Below are 17772 nucleotides of genomic sequence, written 5' to 3'. Positions count from 1 at the left end.
CACAGCCTCAGTAGTAAATAAAACCATCCACGAATATCACATCCCTCTTCCCAATAACTGGACGACACACAGTATCAGGAGCAGGATCCTGGTTAAAGCCAGTACTCTGTGGATTGCTGTGTGCCTTTACAAAAAAAATATATAGAATAATTCTTCCCATCACTTTTTCTTTTTCACATCATTGTGTTATTTCTGTATTATTTCTGTATTCATTTTTCATCTTGTCACCATACACACATAATTTGAAACAAATATTTAAAAAAATACAAAATTTCTCACAAACATGCTCATTTTTAGGCTACATGCACACGAATGTTGTTTGTTTCCGTGTCTGTTCAGTTTTTTTTTTGCGGATAGGATGCGGACCCATTCATTTCAATGGGTCCGCAAAAAACGGTGTGCTGTCCGCATCAGTATGTCCGTTCCGTAGCCCCGCAAAAAAAAAAAATAGAACATGTCCTATTCTTGTCCGTTTTAGGCATTGTTACAAGGGATCTGCAAAAAAAAAAAAAAAAAAAACGAATGGCTTACGGATGTCATCCGTTTATTTTTTTTGCGGGTCCGCAATTTGCGCACCGCAAATCACATACGGTCGTATGCATGTAGCCTTATGACGGAGTTTTTCACTTCACATCTTTATCATATTCATTCATTTTTCTCACATTCAGGCCTCATGCACACGGCCTCCGTTCCGTTTTTTTTTTTGCAGATAGGATGGGGACCTATTCATTTCAATGGGTCAGCAAAAAAATGCTGATAGTTCATCCGTTTGTGTTCCGCGTCCGTTGTCCGTGTTTCCCTTCAGCAAAAAAAATAGTGCATGTCCTACTTTTTTCACATTTGCAGACAAAGATAGGCGTTTATTACAAGGGATCTGTGAAAAAAAACGGATCCTCCAAAAAAAAGGATGCCGCATCCATTTTTTTGGTCGGACGCACAATTTGCGGATGCAAAAAAACAACTGTCGTGTGCATGAGGCCTCACACGTTTATATTGTCCTGTTTTGCCATTTTTATATGCTATTTTGTCACTATTTGGGATTTTCCCCTTTCTCATATTTTTTTTGTTGTATTTCACTTCATTATTTTCACAGTTATGCATTCACCAATCATAGAATTATTCACATCCATTTTATTGTTATGGTTCACATTATATATATCTGCATAATTTCATTATGCAATTATATTACACTACAATACATTTTTTCACTTTTTTTATTATTTTTGTATTTATTTGCTTCATGAATTGTCTATTTTTAGCATATTTATTTTTCTACTCATAATTTGTTATCCATACTTATTACCGTACATATATTTATGGCCACATGCATGCTGTATAACAATTGCTGTTTAAAGGGAACCTGTCACCTGGATTTTGGGTATAGAGCTGAGGACATGGGTTGCTAGATCGCCGCTAGCTAGCATCCGCAATACCCAGTCCCCATAGCTCTGTGTGCTTTTATTGTGTAAAAAAACCTATTTGATACATATGCAAATTAACCTGAGATGAGTCCTGTCCCTGACTCATCTCACATACAGGACTCATCTCAGGTTAATTTGCATATGTATCAAATCGGTTTTTTTACACAATAAAAGCACACAGAGCTTTGGGGACTGGATATTGCGGATGTGCTAGCGGCCATCTAGCAACCCATGTCCTCAGCTCTATACCCAAAATCCAGGTGACAGGTTCCCTTTAAGTCGGTCCCATTGCCAATCATTTACAATGGTGTCAGTACACTTTTTGCTTATCCAACATTCAATGCCCTTAGTCTGTCACCCTTTTAAACATGGCTGCTGTGGTGCGCGCCTGGCCCCGTGATGTAGCGGACTGTGCAATTTCCTGTGCTCTCTGTCTCTTCCGGGTGCCGTGGCAGTGTCTCGAGGCCGGTGGCGTGCCCGGAACAATGGCGCGCCATATAGTGGGCAGAGGCAAATTTAATAGTTAAACCATCCAAGAAACTTGGGCTTCCTCTTTGATTGGATATATCTGATTTTGGGGGGTCTTATTTAACTGAGTCATGCAGGGCATTGGCACATTACTAATTAATGCAGCACTATATAAATCCCACCAACCACTACCCCTGGAGAAAGCTGACGGCGAAACGCACGTCGGGGCCTGGTGGTGGTCTGACCTGAGGCGGGGACACAATAAATTGGTTGGTATTATATAGATATTTGCCTATATACTTTGTATCATAGTGGATCGCTTATACAGTACAGACCAAAAGTTTGGACACACCTTCTCATTCAAAGAGTTTTCTTTATTTTCATGACTATGAAAATTGTAGATTCACACTGAAGGCATCAAAACTATGAATTAACAGATGTGGAATTATATACATAACAAAAAAGTGTGAAACAACTGAAAATATGTCATATTCTAGGTTCTTCAAAGTAGCCACCTTTTGCTTTGATTACTGCTTTGCACACTCTTGGCATTCTCTTGATGAGCTTCAAGAGGTAGTCACCTGAAATGGTCTTCACTTCACAGGTGTGCCCTGTCAGGTTTAATAAGTGGGATTTCTTGCCTTATAAATGGGGTTGGGACCACCAGTTGCGTTGTGGAGAAGTCAGGTGGATACACAGCTGATAGTCCTACTGAATAGATTGTTAGATTTTGTATTATGGCAAGAAAAAAGCAGCTAAGTAAAGAGAAACGAGTGGCCATCATTACTTTAAGAAATGAAGGTCAGTCAGTCCGAAAAATTGGGAAAACTTTGAAAGTGTTCCCAAGTGCAGTCACAAAAACCATCAAGCGCTACAAAGAAACTGGCTCGCATGCGGACCGCCCCAGGAAAGGAAGACCAAGAGTCATCTCTGCAGCGGAGGATAAGTTCATCCGAGTCACCAGCCTCAGAAATCGCAGGTTAACAGCAGCTCAGATTAGAGACCAGGTCAATGCCACACACAGTTCTAGCAGCAGACACATCTCTAGAACAACTGTTAAGAGGAGACTGTGTGAATCAGGCCTTCATGGTAGAATATCTGCTAGGAAACCACTGCTAAGGACAGGCAACAAGCAGAAGAGACTTGTTTGGGCTAAAGAACACAAGGAATGGATATTAGACCAGTGGAAATCTGTGCTTTGGTCTGATGAGTCCAAATTTGAGATCTTTGGTTCCAACCACCGTGTCTTTGTGCGACGCAGAAAAGGTGAACGGATGGACTCTACATGCCTGGTTCCCACTGTGAAGCATGGAGGAGGAGGTGTGATGGTGTGGGGGTGCTTTGCTGGTGACACTGTTGGGGATTTATTCAAAATTGAAGGCATACTGAACCAGCATGGCTACCACAGCATCTTGCAGCGGCATGCTATTCCATCCGGTTTGCGTTTAGTTGGACCATCATTTATTTTTCAACAGGACAATGACCCCAAACACACCTCCAGGCTGTGTAAGGGCTATTTGACCATGAAGGAGAGTGATGGGGTGCTGCGCCAGATGACCTGGCCTCCACAGTCACCGGACCTGAACCCAATCGAGATGGTTTGGGGTGAGCTGGACCGCAGAGTGAAGGCAAAAGGGCCAACAAGTGCTAAGCATCTCTGGGAACTCCTTCAAGACTGTTGGAAGACCATTTCAGGTGACTACCTCTTGAAGCTCATCAAGAGAATGCCAAGAGTGTGCAAAGCAGTAATCAAAGCAAAAGGTGGCTACTTTGAAGAACCTAGAATATGGCATATTTTCAGTTGTTTCACACTTTTTTGTTATGTATATAATTCCACATGTGTTAATTCATAGTTTTGATGCCTTCAGTGTGAATCTACAATTTTCATAGTCATGAAAATAAAGAAAACTCTTTGAATGAGAAGGTGTGTCCAAACTTTTGGTCTCTACTGTACATATATATATTTTTTTTTTTCCCCCTCTCTGACATGTTATTTGATTTGTACTCTTCTTAGCCATACTATTTGGCTGTGTGTATAATACTTGTTTATGAATTCTTGAATCTGCACGCTATATTACCTCCTTAAAAATACTTTCTGCACTTGCACTTAAATGACGCTTATCCCGTTGTTTGGTCACCACCGCTGTGGTAATTTTGTGTACACCAATCATGTCTGTAATACATGCTTAATAAAAATATGAAACTATAATCATGATGGATGATTAGCTTGTTGTTTATTGTTGACCCACATATACTTCTATTGGTGTTTCATTGTGCATATGATTGGACGGGCGCCTGCGCAGTTAGTCCAGCCTTTGGGAACTGTATAGGGTGAGCCTAGATATGTAATCTTCATTATGAACTTACAGCTGTAGCTGCGTTACCAGATGGACTAGCACTAAGGACAGCGGAGCTTTTAACCCTTAAGGCGCTGTGCACTTTATGCTATACTGTACACCATGCACTTTCCTGTGTTTGATTAGACCCAATCATGAACAGACCTGACACCATTCACACTTGCATCCATTGTTGAGCGAATCATGTATACACAGAGTATTTTACTGCTCCTCCGTTAATTCATTTCACTGATTAACCCCTAATCACATATGTCTATAAAGCCGCACATGGCACCACCGCATTACTGGACAAAGGCCTCCTTGTACTGGGCTGAAACGCTGCCTTGGGAATAAACGGGTCAAACACCCATTCACTACATTCGGAGCGCTGCCTCAGCGTTACAGTTTGGATCTTTTAGTGGATGGACTACTGCCTATTGTCCCAGAGGGACTGCACCCGAGGATCACCTAACTGACTGTGCTCCTGTGCCTCGATGGATAGATAGATAATATATTACATAGATAGATAGATAGATAGATAGATAGATAGATAGATAGATAGATAATATATTAGATAGATAGATAGATAGATAGATAGATAGATAACATATTAGATAGATAGATAGATAGATAGATAGATAGATAGATAGATAATATATTAGATAGATAGATATGAGATAGATAGATGGATAGATAGATAGATAGATAGATATGAGATAGATAGATAGATAGATAGATAGATAGATAGATGAGAAATAGAGGGATAGATAAGAGACCTTGCATCACTGGTACACACATTTTCATTCTTTTGAATGGAATGCAGCCTTTTTCCATAGATATAAAATAGATTGATAGATAATATATTATATAGATAGATAGATAATATATTAGATAGATAGATAGATAGATAGATAGATAGATAGATAGATAACATATTAGATAGATAGATAGATAGATAGATAGATAGATAGATAATATATTAGATAGATAGATATGAGATAGATAGATGGATAGATAGATAGATAGATAGATAGATAGATATGAGATAGATAGATAGATAGATAGATAGATAGATGAGAAATAGAGGGATAGATAAGAAACCTTGCATCACTGGTACACACATTTTCATTCTTTTGAATGGAATGCAGCCTTTTTCCATAGATATAAAATAGATTGATAGATAATATATTATATAGATAGATAGATAGATAGATAGATAGATAATATAGATAGATAGATAGATAGATAGATAGATAGATAGATAGATAGATAGATAGATAGATAGATAATAGATATAACATAGATAGATAGATAGATAGATAGATAGATAAATAGATATGAGATAGATAGATAGATAGATAGATATGAGATAGATAGATATTAGATAGATAGATAGATAGATAGATAGATAGATAGATATGAGATAGATAGATAGATAGATAGATAGATATGAGATAGATAGATATTAGATAGATAGATAGATAGATAGATAGATAGATAATTAGATATGAGATAGATAGATAGATATGAGATCGATAGATAGATAGATAGATAGTTAATAGATATACAATAGATAGACGGAGCCGGACAGAGGCAGATACACGGGTAGTGGGTGTGATTTGTACCCCGCGCCTCACATGATGGAAGCACATTCAGATAACCGCACCATCCTCTACATCGCATTCATCACCAGCGCCTACCTCAGCTACTCTGGCGCCATCTAGCGCTTGTTTCTCACAGCTGCAGGTAGAGGAAGACATAAGCGCTGTCAGGTGGACGGACGGAAGGCGACCAATCACTGAGCAGGAAGTCCCGAGACTGACCAATGAGAAGGTTGACAGAAAAGGAACAGGAAGTGGCTGCGGCTGGAGAAAGATGAGAAGAGAGGAGCTGGCAGTGAGAGGATCAGTCTATGTGTGTACACAGGGCGCGTTCTCACACCGTGTGTGTCCGTGTGCGCCCCGGGCGCCGGGCAGGTCTCCGTCCGTCACACGTTGTGCAGATGTGTGCTGTGAATGTGCTTGAGTGCGGTGGTGGCATACGTACATGTATGTTATCCAGGGCTTGGCTGTTACAGGGTAAACTGCCATCTGATTGGCTGTGAGTGTTTGGATTTCTCATTTGCATATGGCATAGTTCACACTCCAGTGATTGTGGGTGAAAACCAGGCGCCGATCTCTCCAGTCTGCCTTCTCTGTGTAGCCTCCACTCCTGGTTTTGGCTCGAAATCACTTTAGTGTGAACTAGGTCCTAAGGACAAGACCCGTGCAGGTGAGGCGGGTGCTGAGACATGCCAGCCTCCTTTTTGGGACCCTATAAAAGGAATGTGTCATCAGATAATGACCTATTATGTAAATCACGTTTTTATGTCTAACATATTTTTGTTATATTAAATTTTCCATGTCACTATCTATCTATATTTAAAAGAAAATCCTGCAGTTCTCGCACTGGCCACTAAGCCTAATAATAGGCGCTACGTCTTGGACTATACAGATCACTTTTCAGCAGTCATTTCACTATCATTCCAGGCAGGATTACAATGACCGATATCCCCCTAGATAGATAAGGCAGGATCCAGCATTCACAATAGGTGATATCACCGCTTATCTACCCCCTCCATGCCTAGAAAACTCTCCCATAGTGGTCAGCGAGGTTCCCAACCCCCATCCATTGTGTCTACAGCCCATGGGGCTGCCATAAAGCATCTCTCTAAATGCTGTAAACAGCTCCGGCAAGATGGCCGCCCCTATAATCATTTTCAGGAAGCAGAATAAAAATACAATCTGAAAATAAAAACAGATGAGAAAAAAAATTATTATCTGGGTTTAACTGGCAGGAAAAAAGTGATGTGACAGACACATTCCCTTTAAGGGTGCAAAGTTATTTTTTTCTCTGTCCGATTTCCTGTACACGAGGCGGATTACGTTTTTTTGTTTTTATTTCGTAAAAAAAAACAGTCTAATACAGCACCAGTAAAGTGTATGAAATTAGACAAATCTCATGTACACTTTGCTGTTTTTTTTTTTTTATTATTATTATTATTTTTTTTTTGTGTGGATTTCACTCAAAATCCGCATTAAAAGTAAAACCGTGCCAAAAAACCACGATAAATAGTGCGGATTTACTTGAGTTATTTTGGGGCAGCTTTCTTGCAGATTCTGTGCACACAGATCTGTACCCTCAAATTCTGAACACCATAACTATTCTTCTTCGATGTAGCCATATGAGGCCTTGCTTTTTTGCAGCATGCGCAAAAAAATATACTTTATGTTGAATGCTACCAGTTTAGGTTGTGTATAACTTCTTAACTCTTTCTGGGGAGGGGGGGGAAGGATTTTTGCCCCCAAAAAATTTTGTGCGGCGTAAGGGTACTTTCACACTTGCGTTTTTCTTTTCCGGCACTGAGTTCCGTCAAAAGGGCTCAATGCCGGAAAAGAACTGATCAGGATTATCCCCATGCATTCTGAATAGAGAGTAAGGCCTCTTTCACACTTGCGTTGTCCGGATCCGGCGTGTACTCCATTTGCCGGAATTACACGCCGGATCCGGAAAAACGCAAGTGAACTGAAAGCATTTGAAGACGGATCCGTCTTCAAAATGCGTTCAGTGTTACTATGGCAGCCAGGACGCTATTAAAGTCCTGGTTGCCATAGTAGGAGCGGGGGAGCAGTATACTTACAGTCCGTGCGGCTCCCGGGGCGCTCCAGAATGACGTCAGAGCGCCCCATGCGCATGGATGACGTGCCATGCGATCACGTCATCCATGCGCGTGGAGCGCCCTAACGTCACTCTGGAGTGCCCCGGGAGCCGCACGGACGGTAAGTATACCGCTCCCCGCTACACTTTACCATGGCTGCCAGGACTTTAGCGTCCCGGCAGCCATGGTAACCATTCAGAAAAAGCTAAACGTCGGATTCGGCAATGCGCCGAAACAACGTTTAGCTTAAGGCCAGATCCGGATCCATGCCTTTCAATGGGCATTAATTCCGGATCCGGCCTTGCGGCAAGTCTTCAGGATTTTTGACCGGAGCAAAAAGCGCAGCATGCTGCGGTATTTTCTCCGGCCAGAAAACATTCCGGTCCTGAACTGAAGACATCCTGATGCATCCTGAACGGATTTTTCTCCATTCAGAATGCATTAGGATAAAACTGATCAGGATTCTTCCAGCATAGAGCCCCGACGACGGAACTCTATGCCGGAAGAAAAGAACGCTAGTGTGAAAGAGCCCTAATCCGTTCAGGATGTCTTCAGTTCAGTCATTTTGACTGATCAGGCAAAAGATAAAACTGCAGCACGCTACGGTTTTATCTCCAGCAAAAAAAACTGAATGCCGGATCCGGCATTTTGTTTCCATAGGAATGTATTAGTGCCGGATCCGTCCTGTGCGCAGACCGAAAAAAGTAAATGCTGGATCCGTTTTGCCGGATGACACCGGAAAGACGGATCTGGCATTTCAATGCATTTTTCTGACTGATCAGGCATTTTTAAGACTGATCAGGATCCTGATCGGCCTTAGAAATGCCATCAGTTGGCATACGTTTTGCCGGATCACTCTGCCACAAGTGTGAAAGTAGCCATGACTTTTATTTTTCTGTTGACGGGGCTGTGGGCAGGCATGTTTAAAGTAAAGTATATTGTAAAAAAGGCTGTGCGCTAGGTATGACCCATTGTAGGTAGGCCCCAACCGTGTAAAGCCCAATGAGAGGTTTTCAGGGATTTAGATATTGATGAGCTGTCCTCAGGATTAGGCATCAATATCAGATTGGTGGCGGTCCTACTCCCAGCACCCTTGACAGTCTGCAGCCATGGCGCTCAAATAATCGCTGCAGCCTTTTCATACTATGCTCAGTACGGCGCCGTACGTTGTATAGTGGCCGTGCTTGGTATTGCAGCTCAATTCCGAGGCCATGTGACCGATGGAAGTAGCCAAAGAAGAGGTTTGCAGCAGGGGCTTTAAGTCCGCCCCTGGGTTGCGGTGCTTGCCCAAGAGGTCTTGCACCTTCCAGCAGCTAACTTGCAGGGTAGCCAAGAATTGGACCCCTACTGCCTCTAACATTGATGATCAGTATTTAACCTCTATAATGTACGTTGGAGACACTTGAGAAGACTCAATGTAGTGCGTAGAACTTAGCAGGGCAAGGTTGTCTTGACATCATTCACCTCTACTTTTCTGTGGCACCAAAAAGACAAAGGCTAAAATTGTGAGCAAGCATCAGCCAAAAGATGATACCGCCAACAAGTGCTGAATGTCTATGGTCGCTTTAAGTTGTTTCCCTGCATTTACACCTTCTACACATGATGTTATTACAGGGCCGGGAGTTCTGCTTTGGTGAAGATAGGAAGCCTTACAGATGTGAGATTGGATACTGCTGTGGAGACACTGAATGCTGCACCTTCTACTATGAGCTGTGGTGTAAGTCTGGGATACTTCCAAATATGCTATAAACAGGACTGTTTGGGTCATAAGCAACCCATGAAATGTTTTTCCACTTCTGGGGAGACGTATTTCAGAGAAACTTCAAGTAGAAGAGGTCGGAGAATTTCAGTGTCAAGTTCTGGTTTAGATCTTTTGATGGCTATGCTCATTTGCGTTCAGTTTGCCAACCCCACTGTGAATGTCAGAAGTGTTGGTGGGGGACCAGGCCTTGAGACCCTTATGAATTGCTACAATTAAGGGTTTGAGTTGGGATGGGAACTGTGAAGGGGAAAAATTAAACCTGAATTGACAGTATGGAGGGAAGATGTGAGGCAAGAAGAGCAAGGTAGGATAAGCACTCTGGTGGGAGGATGTCAGGCAGGTAAGGCAGTATGGAAAGAGAATAAGAGACAGAATGGCCAGCATGAAGGAAGGGTTTGAGGCAGGATGGCCAGTGTGGAGGAAGAACATGAGGCAGGATGGCCAGCATGGAGGAAAAATATGTTGCAGAGTGGCCAGCATATTGGAAGAGTATGAGGCAGGATGGCCAGCATGAAGAGGGAGTATAAAGCAGGATGGCCAGCGTGGAGGAAGGGTTTGAAGCAGGATGGCCAGCATGAAGGAAGGGTTTGAGGCAGGATGGCCAGCACGAAGGAAGGGTTTGAGGCAGGATGGCCAGCACGAAGGAAGGGTTTGAGGCAGGATGGCCAGCACGAAGGAAGGGTTTGAGGCAGGATGGCCAGCACGAAGGAAGGGTTTGAGGCAGGATGGCCAGCACGAAGGAAGGGTTTGAGGCAGGATGGCCAGCACGAAGGAAGGGTTTGAGGCAGGATGGCCAGCACGAAGGAAGGGTTTGAGGCAGGATGGCCAGCACGAAGGAAGGGTTTGAGGCAGGATGGCCAGCACGAAGGAAGGGTTTGAGGCAGGATGGCCAGCACGAAGGAAGGGTTTGAGGCAGGATGGCCAGCACGAAGGAAGGGTTTGAGGCAGGATGGCCAGCACGAAGGAAGGGTTTGAGGCAGGATGGCCAGCACGAAGGAAGGGTTTGAGGCAGGATGGCCAGCACGAAGGAAGGGTTTGAGGCAGGATGGCCAGCACGAAGGAAGGGTTTGAGGCAGGATGGCCAGCACGAAGGAAGGGTTTGAGGCAGGATGGCCAGCACGAAGGAAGGGTTTGAGGCAGGATGGCCAGCACGAAGGAAGGGTTTGAGGCAGGATGGCCAGCATGAAGGAAGGGTTTGAGGCAGGATGGCCAGCCTGGAGGAAGAGTATGATGCAGGATAGCCAGCTTGGTGGAAGAGTATGGGTCAATGTGGAGGAAGAGCATGAGACAGGATGGCCAGCTTGGAGGAAAAATATGTTGCAGCGCGGCCAGCATAATGGAAGAGTATGATTTAGGATGGCCAGTGTGGAGGAAGAGTATGATTTAGGCCAGGATGGCCAGCATGGAGGAAAAATATGTTGCAGAGTAGCCAGCATATTGGAAGAGTATGAGGCAGGATGGCCAGCATGAAGAGGGAGTATAAAGCAGGATGGCCAGCGTGGAGGAAGGGTTTGAGGCAGGATGGCCAGCATGAAGGAAGGGTTTGAGGCAGGATGGCCAGCACGAAGGAAGGGTTTGAGGCAGGATGGCCAGCACGAAGGAAGGGTTTGAGGCAGGATGGCCAGCACGAAGGAAGGGTTTGAGGCAGGATGGCCAGCACGAAGGAAGGGTTTGAGGCAGGATGGCCAGCATGAAGGAAGGGTTTGAGGCAGGATGGCCAGCACGAAGGAAGGGTTTGAGGCAGGATGGCCAGCACGAAGGAAGGGTTTGAGGCAGGATGGCCAGCACGAAGGAAGGGTTTGAGGCAGGATGGCCAGCACGAAGGAAGGGTTTGAGGCAGGATGGCCAGCACGAAGGAAGGGTTTGAGGCAGGATGGCCAGCACGAAGGAAGGGTTTGAGGCAGGATGGCCAGCACGAAGGAAGGGTTTGAGGCAGGATGGCCAGCACGAAGGAAGGGTTTGAGGCAGGATGGCCAGCACGAAGGAAGGGTTTGAGGCAGGATGGCCAGCACGAAGGAAGGGTTTGAGGCAGGATGGCCAGCACGAAGGAAGGGTTTGAGGCAGGATGGCCAGCACGAAGGAAGGGTTTGAGGCAGGATGGCCAGCACGAAGGAAGGGTTTGAGGCAGGATGGCCAGCATGAAGGAAGGGTTTGAGGCAGGATGGCCAGCCTGGAGGAAGAGTATGATGCAGGATAGCCAGCTTGGTGGAAGAGTATGGGTCAATGTGGAGGAAGAGCATGAGACAGGATGGCCAGCTTGGAGGAAAAATATGTTGCAGCGCGGCCAGCATAATGGAAGAGTATGATTTAGGATGGCCAGTGTGGAGGAAGAGTATGATTTAGGCCAGGATGGCCAGCATGGAGGAAAAATATGTTGCAGAGTAGCCAGCATATTGGAAGAGTATGAGGCAGGATGGCCAGCATGAAGAGGGAGTATAAAGCAGGATGGCCAGCGTGGAGGAAGGGTTTGAGGCAGGATGGCCAGCATGAAGGAAGGGTTTGAGGCAGGATGGCCAGCACGAAGGAAGGGTTTGAGGCAGGATGGCCAGCACGAAGGAAGGGTTTGAGGCAGGATGGCCAGCACGAAGGAAGGGTTTGAGGCAGGATGGCCAGCACGAAGGAAGGGTTTGAGGCAGGATGGCCAGCACGAAGGAAGGGTTTGAGGCAGGATGGCCAGCACGAAGGAAGGGTTTGAGGCAGGATGGCCAGCACGAAGGAAGGGTTTGAGGCAGGATGGCCAGCACGAAGGAAGGGTTTGAGGCAGGATGGCCAGCACGAAGGAAGGGTTTGAGGCAGGATGGCCAGCACGAAGGAAGGGTTTGAGGCAGGATGGCCAGCCTGGAGGAAGAGTATGATGCAGGATAGCCAGCTTGGTGGAAGAGTATGGGTCAATGTGGAGGAAGAGCATGAGACAGGATGGCCAGCTTGGAGGAAAAATATGTTGCAGCGCGGCCAGCATAATGGAAGAGTATGATTTAGGATGGCCAGTGTGGAGGAAGAGTATGATTTAGGGTGGCCAGCTTGGAGGAAGAGCATGAGGGAGGATGGCCAGCCCTCGAGGAAGAGCATGAGGGAGGATGGCCAGCTTGGAGGACGAGCATGAGGGAGGATGGCCAGCTTGGAGGACGAGCATGAGGGAGGATGGCCAGCTTGGAGGACGAGCATGAGGGAGGATGGCCAGCTTGGAGGACGAGCATGAGGGAGGATGGCCAGCTTGGAGGACGAGCATGAGGGAGGATGGCCAGCTTGGAGGACGAGCATGAGGGAGGATGGCCAGCTTGGAGGACGAGCATGAGGGAGGATGGCCAGCTTGGAGGACGAGCATGAGGCAGGATGGCCAGCTTGGAGGACGAGCATGAGGCAGGATGGCCAGCTTGGAGGAAGAGCACATCGCAGAGTGGCCAGCTTGGAGGAAGAGCACGTCACAGAGTGGCCAGCGTATTGGAAGAATACGAGGCAGGGTGGGTAGTGTGGAGCAAGAGTAGGAGGCAGGATAGGTAGTGTGGAAGGAAACAGAACAGATAGTACATATGGAATAAAGGGATAGAATATAAGACAGGATTTCCAGTATTCATGGAGAAAAGATCAGTCCGTACACGTAGAAGGAAGCTGAGGTTGCTCTGCCAGCACATGATGATTAACCTGTTTACCTTCAGTTGGAGTCATAATTAAATAATAGATTTGCATACACTCAACAAAAAAAACTTGTGTTCTGTGACAATCATATATCAGAGCAACAAGATCTTACCTTGAAACTTACAGACTTGTATTTATTCCTTCTCCTGTTCAGGGTTCTGGTTGGCCTGGACTCTCATTATCTTGGTCGGGTGCTGCTGTGCTTATCGTCACCGCAGATTTAAACTGAGACATCAACAGGAGCTGAGACAACGGGAGATCAGCCTCATGGCCTATCAGGGGGTTGCTCCACCAGTACCTGCTGCCTTAGGTATCCATTTTACATATCAGCATGTTTGGATGCCGTGCAAGAGGAACATTTTATCTTGACATTTATACAAAAAGATGCCACTAGTAAATGAAAGGCATGCACCTGACAGGTTATTGCCTGTATGTTCGAAATAGAGGAGCTGATCTACTAATACAGTCAAACGTAGACTAGCCTAAAAATGAGCCAGATACAGTTTATTGTCTGATGCCGGACGATAAATCTGAGATGTCTTTAGACTTTCTAGCCTAACTTTGTCACCTATTAGGTGGCTAATGTTATGCTACAGTCCCCTACCCGCTGAACCACGCTCTTTTTCAGACAAGTCAATAAAAATGTCTGAGACACTTAAAGGGGTTTTACCATCACATACAATGGGGGCATATCGCTAGGATATGCCCCCATTGTCTGATACGTGCGGGACCTGCACCTACAACAAGAATGGAGCGGGGAAATGAATGGAGGGCGCACTGCGCATGTGCAGCCACCCTCCATTTATTTCAATGGGGCCGTCGATAAAAGCTGAGCACTGGCTCCGCTATTCCTGTCTTCCCCTTAGAAATGAATGGGAGCAGGGGCCGCACGTATGTGAATAGATAGGTGTTACAAGTTGGGGATGTCACTGCACAATATGACAATGTCCAATTAGTCCTGCCGGGGCACACCCCCAACTGGTAACACCCATCTGGACCTTTATCCATAAACTTCTATCCAGAATAACAGAAAAACACGGCACAGAGACATAAGAAGCTTGAGAATTATTACATGGTGAATGGAAGTCGCTTCTAAAACAGACATGTAATAAAAGGTGACAGGTCCTTTTTAATAAATGTGGCACTTGGCCTTTGTACCAGAATTCAGACGCATTTGCAATAGTAAATCTGCCATAGTAAACATAACACAGGACTAATCCACACACAACTGGCTAATTTTCTCCATACATAGTGGGGCAGATTTACAAATGCATGTCTAGAAAACTCTCCCATAGACGTCAATGAGCCCCTCCTGTCCATTGTGCCTGTGGCCCATGGTGGCTGCTGTAAAGTATATTTCTAAATGCTAGGAACAGCTACCTAGGCAAGATGTCCGCCCCCATAATTATGTTTAGGTAATGGAATTGAAAAATAGAATTGGAAGATAAAAACTGATTAGAAAAAAGGGTATGTGTCACTGTCTTTGTCTATATTTCTGCATACATTTGACCTAAAACTACATCAGGTTTTCACACAAGTCCTAAAATAAAATATATATACCACATCAAACAAATGAGTCAAAAGTGATGACGTAACAAGGACCTATCACAGTCTGATCTTCAGAAGACATGTTTGTGGAGAAGAGTATTGTGGCAAAAACCAAGGAGATTTCTGAGGACCTCAGAGAAGAGTTGTTGATGCTCATCAGGCTGGAAAAGGTTCCAAAACCATCTGTAAAGAATTTGGAATCTACCAAACCTCAGTCAGGCAGATTGTGTATCAATAGAGGAATTGCAAGACCATAATTACCCTCAACCGAAGGGGTCGACCAACAAAGATCACGGCAAGAGCAAGGTGTGTAATAGTCTGTGAGGTCATAAAGGGGCCCAAGGTAAGCTTTTAAGGGCTTTCTCACATTAGCTAATCAGTAGGTCACTAAACAACAATGGTGTGCATGGCAGATTTACCATGAGAAAGCTGTTGCGCTCCAAAATGAACATTGCTTCGCATCAGCAGTTTGCTAAAAAAAAAAAAAAAATTATCACCTGGACAAGTCAGAAGGTTATTGGAATAATGTTTTGTGGGCGAAGCGTTATGTTTGAAGAAAGGAAAACCCTGCGTTCCATCATAAAACCTTATCTGTGAAACACGGTGGTTGTAGTATCATGGTTTAGGCCTGATTTGCTAAACCTGGGTCAGGACTGCTTGCCATTATTGAAACAAAAAGTCTAAATGAAAATGTCAGGACATCTGTCCGTGAGCTGAATCTCAAGAGACTGTAGGTCTTGCAGCAAGACAAGGACCCTAAGCACACAAGTCGTTCCACCAAAAATGTTTAAAGAAGAATAAAGTTAAAGGGAACCTGTCATCAACTTTATGCTGACCTCACTGAGAGCAGTATAAAGTAGTGACAAAAATGCTGATTTCAGCGCTGTGTCACACATCAGCTGAAAGTAAGTGGTTGCTGAGAACCAGCATCATAATCATTGCAGCCCAGGCCTTGAAAAGAGTCAAATCTACCTGAGAAGAGTCCTGGTTATTCATAAATTCCTGCTCTCCCTGCCGACGATGGACAGTCTTCTACCTAGTTCTCCCTTTCTCTCTAGGATAGAACTGCCAATCATCAGCAGATGGGTGAGAGAGCAGGAGATTAGGAATAACCAGGACTCTTCTCAGGTAGATTTGACTCTTTTCAAGGCCTGGGCTGCAAAGATTATGATGCTGGTTCTCGGCAACCACTTACTTTTAGCTGGTGTGTGACACAGCGCTGACATCAGCTTTTCTGTCTCTACTTTGTACGGCCCTCAGTGAGGTCAGCATAAAGTTGATGACAGGTTCCCTTTAAAGTTTTGGAATGTCAAAGTCCTGACCTTAATCCAATAGAAATGTTGTGAAAGGACCTGAAGCGAGCAGTTCATGGGAGGAATCCCACCAACATAGCAGAGTGGAAGCTGTTTTGTATGGAGGAATGGGCTAAAATTCCTCCAAGCCGATGTGCAGGACTAATCAACAATTATTGAAAACGTTTAGTGCAGTTATTGCTGCACAAGGAGGTTATACCAGATACCGAAAGCAAAGGTTCACAGCTTCACATACTTTTGGCACTTGCAGGCCCGATATTGGATCTTTTTCTCTATAAATAAATTACCAAGTCTAATGTTTTTCGCTCATTTGCTTGATTTAGTTATCTTTACATTTAGGTCGTGTGTGAAAATCTGATGTAGTTTTAGGTTAAATTTAGGCAGAAGTAAAGAAAATTCTGAAGGGTTCACAAACTTTCAAGCATTTAACCTCTGCATTTTCTGCCAGAAAGGTTTTTCATCTGCCTTTTTATTAGATTTTTACTTTCACTTTCAGAGCCATGGCCCAACTGCAAACTGCCTACCTATGATGAAGTAACCCAAGACCCTCCTACACCACCACCACCTTATTGTGAGATTTTGGATGAGACTCCCACCGGTCTCGTTCCTCCAGTCAGTTCTACAGGCTTGAACATGGCATGGTCTCACCAAGAGGACTCTTCTACTGAGGCAGCAGAGGGATCTTCTGAAGAACATCAGCAATATGACATTGTAGACCAAGGGAGCTCAAGTGCCTTAGAGAGAAGACGTCACGTCACCGGGGACTCTGGAATTGTATTGTGTGATGAGAAGGTGGCCTGCCTCAGCGAGCGAGAAGAGACTGACTTAAGTCCAAGTGTATATATCAGTGTGGAGACCGAGATGTCAGCTGAGAGGGAATAATGAATCTCTATCTCTGGTCTATAGGCTGTAGTGGGGCAGATATGATGATAAGGGGCAGTATCAATAAGACATTTACTTCCAAGGGCTGTTACTCAGGGGGAGCAGAGGCGTCGCCAACCCTGACAACCCTCTGTTTCCTGGCACTATCCTTGCACTGATGGCATCTTCTTACAGAGCTTTTGCACTTTGTTTTGTATGTTTGTCAGCGGATTTCGTTAAAAATCCACGGTTTTGGTTCCTTGTTATTATTATTTTTTGTATAATGTTAGATACATTTGTCATAGACATCAGGAAGCTAAGCAATGTCGTATCTACCAGAACATGGTCTCGTGTGGCAGAGATGTCTTAACAGAAGGGAATACTGAATAATAAACCAGCTCAGTTCAACACTCATCTCTTTGTTTTTGTTCTCGAGGCGGGGGGGGGGGGTTAGATATAACACTACCAGTTTAGGGAGTACGTAAGTATGTCCGATCTCTGGTATGGAAGGCAACCTTTATGACAGAAGCACATCCACATAGCCTCCTACATGAGGAGCAAGCTGGGAAAATATCACGTGTGCCTGCAGCGCTCGTCATCCTGATCCTCCCCACATCGATTTAGACTTGCTGCCAGTTTATGGTAATACCTGTACAACCTGTAGTAGTCCTGAAAAGTAATAACTTAGCCCTTATAAATTGTATGTAATCAAAGTATTTATAATTTATTT

At 44.6% G+C, this 17772-nt stretch overlaps 1 protein-coding gene across 3 annotated transcripts; it reads left to right on the top strand.

Moving 5' to 3' along the window:
* Window positions 1–6069: 6069 nt before the first annotated feature.
* Window positions 6070–17456, top strand: LOC122927417 (WW domain-binding protein 1-like). 3 transcript variants are annotated; one of them, XM_044279239.1, is made up of 4 exons: window positions 6070–6139; window positions 9537–9639; window positions 13475–13630; window positions 16678–17456. In XM_044279239.1, the coding sequence occupies exons 1-4, from the start codon at window positions 6101–6103 to the stop codon at window positions 17061–17063; spliced, it is 684 nt and encodes a 227-aa protein (XP_044135174.1). In that variant the 5' UTR covers window positions 6070–6100; the 3' UTR covers window positions 17064–17456. The 3 variants fall into 3 exon arrangements, with proteins under 3 accessions (XP_044135174.1, XP_044135175.1, XP_044135173.1); XM_044279240.1 differs by lacking the exon at window positions 6070–6139 and adding an exon at window positions 6146–6273; XM_044279238.1 differs by lacking the exon at window positions 6070–6139 and adding an exon at window positions 6182–6303.
* Window positions 17457–17772: the final 316 nt, after the last annotated feature.

This window comes from Bufo gargarizans, chromosome 2, assembly GCF_014858855.1.
Source record: "Bufo gargarizans isolate SCDJY-AF-19 chromosome 2, ASM1485885v1, whole genome shotgun sequence".
In the NCBI taxonomy this organism is placed as follows: Eukaryota; Metazoa; Chordata; class Amphibia; order Anura; family Bufonidae; genus Bufo; species Bufo gargarizans.
Note: the sequence above shows the minus strand (reverse complement) of the source record. Positions and strands in the feature narration are given on the sequence as shown.

What these genes read in the sequence shown, in the direction of transcription:
- LOC122927417 (XM_044279238.1), top strand. Translation starts at nt 6,241, where the DNA reads ATGTGCTTGAGTGCGGTGGTGGCATACGTACATGTATGTTATCCAGGG. An exon ending in CAGGGCTTGGCTGTTACAGG is followed by an intron (nt 6,304 to 9,536) that starts GTAAACTGCCAT and finishes ATGTTATTACAG; the next exon opens with GGCCGGGAGTTCTGCTTTGG. An exon ending in ACCAGTACCTGCTGCCTTAG is followed by an intron (nt 13,631 to 16,677) that starts GTATCCATTTTA and finishes TTTCACTTTCAG; the next exon opens with AGCCATGGCCCAACTGCAAA.